The sequence below is a fragment of the Aptenodytes patagonicus genome, chromosome 14 (genome assembly GCF_965638725.1).
Source record: "Aptenodytes patagonicus chromosome 14, bAptPat1.pri.cur, whole genome shotgun sequence".
Lineage (NCBI taxonomy): Eukaryota > Metazoa > Chordata > Aves > Sphenisciformes > Spheniscidae > Aptenodytes > Aptenodytes patagonicus.
In genome coordinates this window covers 11,488,012-11,493,983 of record NC_134962.1, presented here as the reverse complement: position 1 = coordinate 11,493,983, position 5,972 = coordinate 11,488,012, and the positions used below count along the sequence as shown (strand labels likewise).

General features: G+C 57.6%; 1 protein-coding gene across 1 annotated transcript; it reads right to left on the bottom strand.

Moving 5' to 3' along the window:
* CCN5 (cellular communication network factor 5) lies at positions 1-5,742 on the bottom strand. The gene is made up of 5 exons (XM_076351816.1): positions 5,643-5,742; positions 3,004-3,220; positions 2,116-2,367; positions 1,742-1,935; positions 1-1,192 (listed from the first exon to the last, which is right to left on the bottom strand). The coding sequence occupies exons 1-5, from the start codon at positions 5,700-5,702 to the stop codon at positions 1,169-1,171; spliced, it is 747 nt and encodes a 248-aa protein (XP_076207931.1). The 5' UTR covers positions 5,703-5,742; the 3' UTR covers positions 1-1,168.
* Positions 5,743-5,972: the final 230 nt, after the last annotated feature.

Below are 5,972 nucleotides of genomic sequence, written 5' to 3'. Positions count from 1 at the left end.
CCTAGATGAGCACATCTTTATTTTCAGTTCCACGAATGCACATCTAAACTGTCCATATCTCGCCTGGACACGTCACCTAAACTGCTGCTCCTTTCCAGTCGTCCTTCTCGCCCCGCCATGGGACGCACGTTCCCTCTGCACGCTTGTGCAAGGCCGTTAGAGGGCATTTGGGTTCCATTTTTCAGTCACCCAGAAGGACTATCGCTGTGAGAAAGTACTATCGCTGTGAGAAAGTAAAGGCAGAGCTGCCGAGCAGCTCTCCTGCGCCGACTCTTGCATAGCTGGAGCAGCTCCAGCCCGTCGGGAGACGGCCCCGACTCATCTTTGCAATTTGTTTTCTCTTTTTCCTGCTTTTCTTTTGGCCTCGGCTCGCGGGGTATGTGCTTGGATGGCAGGCGGTATGTCTGGTGCTGCGGAGCGGTGTCTCCTGCGTCTGAGCTCCTCGCTCGCCGAAGCCCTGCCAAACCGCCAGCGCTTTGGAGAGGAGGAGGCCAGGCGGAGCAGGAAGGTTCATGTTTATTCTGGAGAGATGTGGGGAAGGTGAATTAGAGCTGCCATCAGGAGGACGCCCCTGCCCATGCCCAGGAAGGCAGCTGTCAGGTCACGGGGTGGGTATCGTGGGATGGCTGAGCTTGTGCACGGCCGAGCTGCGCAGCCCGGCGCAGCGGTGACTTGTGGTGCGTGGCCTGATGTACCTGCTCCTTCCCTGGGGGGCCAGGGCGTGAGGGGTCCTGCTGGGGATTTGGGCTTCCCGGTGCTGGAGACTGTCTCTCTTGCAGCCCCCACAGAGCAGAGCTGCACGCGTGATGTGGCAGAGGAGCAGCATCACCTCTCCAAAAGCCCCACCAATCCAGGAAAGGACCAATTCCCAGTTTCTCAGATGGATTCATGCTCATGGCAGGGTTTCCCCATTTCCCATTTCATTCAGCCTGAGAAACTCAGTAACCCTGCCTGGGGCAGTGGGGGTGCACAGAGGGGCAGGTGCTGCGTGACATGGGGATCTTGTTCTCTATTGCCACCCTCCATTGCAGCCAAAGTCCATCAGTTCTTCCCCAGTTTCCCAAGGGACGTGTCCTCTGTCTCCACCGAAACCTCAGTGCCGTGGGCTTGTGCCAGACTCTTTGCCGGGACGAAGCGTTCGCTCCGCAATGCGACCAGGTGGGCATGGCTACAAACGACCTCCTCTTCCCCTCTGGAAAGGTAGAGTGGAGAGTGATGGAGAGATGGAGGGGGTTGGTGGCATGTCCCCCATGTCTAGGGAGCAGGGGCATGTGGCAGTGCAAGTGCCTGGCCCTGGAAAGTGCCAGCTGCGTGCGAGCAAGGCAGTTTTGGACCGTGTCTGCACTGGGGCTGTGCCAGGTTAATTAAAGGGGTGGCAGATCCCTGCCACTCAGGTGTACCCAGGGAGCCAGGCAGGAGCTGCAGATGCATCTCCAGCTATAAGGGCAGGTCGAGCCCACCTCTGTGGCTCAGGGTTATGTGGGGTCCACGGTGCTCTTGGATTCAGACATGCAGAGATCTCAAAATTCAGGTCTGCACCTGCCGTCAGCTGTTTTCCAAGTGCAGTTTCAGGAGATGGATAGTTTATCTGTCCCTGAGACATAGTCAGCTCATGGCTGGGGAGAGGTGATGGGGTGCCCACAGGTAATCGGGGGTCCCATGGCTCGTGTTGGCTGGCATTTCCCTTTCTCGGTCAAATCTATTGCCCAGAGGCACCAGCTTCACTGCGGCCCTCACTTACCACCGGGGATGCTGCCGACAGAGCTGGGCAGGGTCTGGCCATGCAGAGCCGCCTCTGAGTCTCCAGCCTGCAGTACCGGTTCTGGTTGGAGACACGGGTAGAAAAGCCCATGCCACAGGTGGCCGAGCAGGCGCTCCACTCCGTGCCCCACTCCTGGCAGGGGTATGGCAGCAGCGGGGATGCTGCCCTGGGGGCTGGTTGAAAAGAGATGAAGGGAAAAGGGTGGTTGGAGCCAGGTGCTATGCAGCGTGCCCGCCGGGTGCTCCGGGCATAGCCCTGCATGGCGGGGAAATGAGGTGTCTCCTGTTGGTGTTCATGGTCTGGGGTGAAGAGACCATCCCCAGAGACCTGTGTGGGTATGTCCTGCATCTTACCTGCCCCAGCATCCCGGAGGAGGTGCCGGTCCCGGGCTTCACAGATCCACTCTGGGCAGCACTTCCCCGGGACCTCCACGCGCCGTGGGTAGGGGCAGTCTGGGGTGGGCAGCCGGACATCCTCCTGGCAGAGCGGGACGCAGGTGAAGCCCCCATCCAGGCAGCGGCACTGGAGTTTGCAGCTGGGCTGGAAAACCTCCCCATCTCGATAGACTTGGCCGTTCACCTCGCAGCCCTCCTCGCCGTCTTCAACTGCAAGCAACAGCCGGGGAGCCCGTTAGGGACAAAGTGATGGTGAGATGTGGATGGCAGAGGGGACTGCTGGGGGGAACCGTGGGGCTGACACGAAGAGACTGAACTGGGAGGCCACAGAAGTGACTGAAGGGTGTGTGGGGCAGACATGGGTTTGCAGCAGCGTGTGCATCGCCCAGCCTCCTCCCCTTCCCTACCTCCTCTCCTCCCCATCTCTCTGTATTTTCAAAGCAACAGCTCACCAGTTGGTGAGAAACCCACTGCGCTTCAGCTCTGACCCTGCCTTTCAGAGTTTTCAGGCCAGAAAAAGCTTCTCCGAAATTTCTCTGCAGGACCCCCCGGCGCCAGCCCCGGCAGGGTGACTGCAGCATCCTTGGGACCCCTGTGTCCATCCCCACGCAAACCACCCCAAAACCCCAGTTGGCAAACGGCATGAGAGCTGGCTGGAGCTGCAGCACAGCCCTGCGGCCAAGCTGCGTCCATCATCCTCGGTAAAGCTGCTTTCGGAGCCTTAACTGCTTCCCTGAAAGTGCTGCAGGATGCCCGGAGCTGGCTGGGGCCCTGGCTGCAGCTGGGGCGTGTGCTGGGCTGGGGGCACAGGGGCATTCCCGGGGGAGCGGGCAGCCCTGTGCTCACAGTTGCAGGTGGCTCCTGTCCCCGCGGGCGCCGCGCTGTAGTCGCAGATGAGGCCCTGGCTCTGGTCGCAGATGTGGAGGAAGTCGCAGGGCTCGCCCAGGCGCCGGGCACAGATCTTACAGCAGCCGCAGCCATCCAGGACCAGGGGGGACCCACGGGGACAGTGGGGTGGCACCCAGGGGCAGTAGCATGGTCTCCGGCACAGCTGGGCACACACCTGCAGAGGCAAAGCCATCGCTGATTCAATACAGGTTGTTTTTTAGCTAACAGCTGCTCTTTCACTGGGACAGCCACGTAATCCTCTCTCAATCATGGGGGCAGATTTTTGGTGGAGGGAGGCTCTGAAAGTCCATGGGAATACAGCAAAGCAGCCTGGAAAGCTATTGTCCTCTAAAGGCACAGCGTGATGGGCACCCATGGAAACCAGGGAGAATCAGGGATGCTCAGCACTCCGCAGGATCGGAACTTAAATACACCACTGCTCTGAATATAGAGAAGGATGGAGCTGTAAAGCGAACATCCCAGGTAGTGGTGGTCATTTAACAGAGCCGCTAGCCCCGGAGGCAGCCGCACGCTGCCCTAAGCAGCCCGGCAGGAGGGAGGGGAAAGCAGCCTGCCCCCATGCCTGCTGCAGGGGCAGCGGGTTGTGCCCAGCCAGAGATGTGGCTTCGCGGGGGCTGAATGCACATGGTGAGGGCGCAGCACCTCACTCTGAACAGTCTTAACAGCTCTCATTCGTGCCAAGAAACAGGGCATCGCATTAGCAGTGGGGGAACTGAAGCCAAAGGAACCTCACTGCTTTCCTTCCTGGTCCAGCTGCCTCCCCTGCCTGTCCCTGGCTGCAGCATCCTCTGCCTGGCCTGGCCCGCTGGGTGAGGAGCCCTGAGATAGGCATGTTTTCAAGGACTGGGAGCTGCATTTCCCCCCCCCCAGCTAGACTGAGAAATTACTTTGGCAGGGCCGTGCACTGCAGTTGTTTGCCTACTCAGCCGGCTGTTAGCCAGGGCTGTGCCTGCAGGAGTTCACCCGGGCAGGTAGGTGTTTATATCCACGGCTCATTCTGCTTGCACAATTACCCTGGCACAAACAGCTTCTGCAGGCAGCGCTCGTGCTCCCGTCATGTCGTATCTGACAGGGCTGTTGCATATAGGGCCTGAAGCCAAGTGATTTGGCTCTGCAGTTTCGAAGTGAATTCTTTGCCAGTACTGGCCTAACAGTGCACATGTGAGCCCCACGCAGCAGCTCTGAGCCGCTCTCCGGCAGCCCTGCCGCTCTGCTTGCTGCATGGCCAGCACGTGCAACGCAGGCAGCAGTTCAGCAAATGTGCAACCAAAAAATTCAGCCCTGTGCTGGTCAAGATGCTGGTGCCTCTGCTGAGACTGCTGAGAGATCGATGGGTTCAGCTGGACCATGTGGATTTTAGATACCATGTTTCTTTCTCTTTTAGTTTCTCCCAGTAGCATCAGGTCTGACATGACCAGTTACAGAGAGAAGGTGGGTGCTGGTGTGCTATCTGTTCCCCATTTGCAGCAGTTCAGATGTTTTTTATGGGCCTGTAGAAATGTCAGTGCCAGGAGATAAAATATATCCGAAATGGGCTGGGCAGTCTGAGTCTTGTTCTAGTTTTATCAATGAGCACCATTGTGTGGCAGAAACCAGAGAGAGACTCGCGGCAGGGACCGAAGGACTGGCTGTGGTGGCCAGGTTTGGGCTGGAGGCACGAGGGCTCTTGGTGATTCTCCAGGCGCTCATGAGCGCCTGGGGCAGGAGTCATTTCTCCGTCACAGCTTACCCAGGCAGCCAAGGGCATTTTTCATCTTTCAGGAGGTTGCTATTACAAATCAATGTTTTAGAAAGATTAGCCAAGCCAACTCCATTAATCCATTTCCCCCCGCTCTTTGTAATTAACTTGTCTTTAGATGACAATGTAGCTCCTATCAGAGATCTTAACTGTCTGGGAAAGGAGTCAAATAGGCACAATGCTGCCATGATGTCCCTGCTTGCAGGTCTGCCTTGGGATTCAAGAAGCAATTAGAAGAACTTGGAGCTGAGATACCCAACACTTTTCAACTTTCCCATTCTCTGCACAGCAAGTATTTTCACACAGATCCAAGAGGGGAAAAAAAACCACACTACAACAACCCAAATCCTGTTGGAGGCATTGGCTTTGCATGAGCATCCTGGGGAGGGGGGGAGAGCTGAGTAATGCCGAGGCTGGTGCTCGCTGCTTGGCCCCCTGCCTCGGGAGCTTGGGCAGGGACCAAGGAGTCTGCAGGAGCCGCTACCGCTGAGCTGCTGCTCGCTGACTCGCAGGGACGCATACCACAGCCCCGGGTGTGGGAGAGCTGCAGGGACAGGGCGAGCAAACAGAGCGCATTGCTGTCATTCCTGCGTGCTCCGTGGACTTGCAAAACAGACGCCTTTGGCCCATGGCCGTTAAGACCCTGCTGCTTAATTGCAAATGTCTCTCACAAGCATAGCTCTGCCCCCCGTGGGATTGCATAAATACAGCCGGTCTGCCAGCCGGCATTAGCCACCGGGCTCGTTGAAACACCCCAGTCCTCCCTGCATCTCACTTTCAAGAACCGTGTGCTTTCCAGACGAAGGCTAAAGCCACCCCAGGGCCCCGTCTCCCTTACCTTGGAGAGGATGCAGAGGAGGGAGAGGAAGAGGAGCTGCTTCTCCAGCTGGAGCCTCATGCTGCTCTCCCCTCTGCCACTTCAGCACATCACCCCCCAGGCAGTTTGGAGGCAGCGGCGTGTTCGCAGGTTTTAAAGCCCCGAGTAGGTCCTGCTGGTGTTTATACTCTCCCCGCTCTGATGTCACTCACAGGCTCCAATATAAACATGAGTAGGTTTGGACAAGCCTCAACATTTTCTTTTTTTTTTCTTTTTTTTTTTTTTTCCAGCCCACATTCCAGCTGCCATTTCCACTCCCCTCAAGGTGAGAACGTGCCGTCCACCAAGACA

Bases quoted from the DNA above. Each gene is read 5' to 3' on its own strand.
- CCN5 (XM_076351816.1), bottom strand. From the start codon at position 5,702: ATGAGGCTCCAGCTGGAGAAGCAGCTCCTCTTCCTCTCCCTCCTCTGC. The intron at 3,221-5,642 runs GTAAGGGAGACG...TTGCCTCTGCAG, and splicing joins TCCTCTGCATCCTCTCCAAG to GTGTGTGCCCAGCTGTGCCG. The intron at 2,368-3,003 runs GTGAGCACAGGG...TGTTGCTTGCAG, and splicing joins GACAGGAGCCACCTGCAACT to TTGAAGACGGCGAGGAGGGC.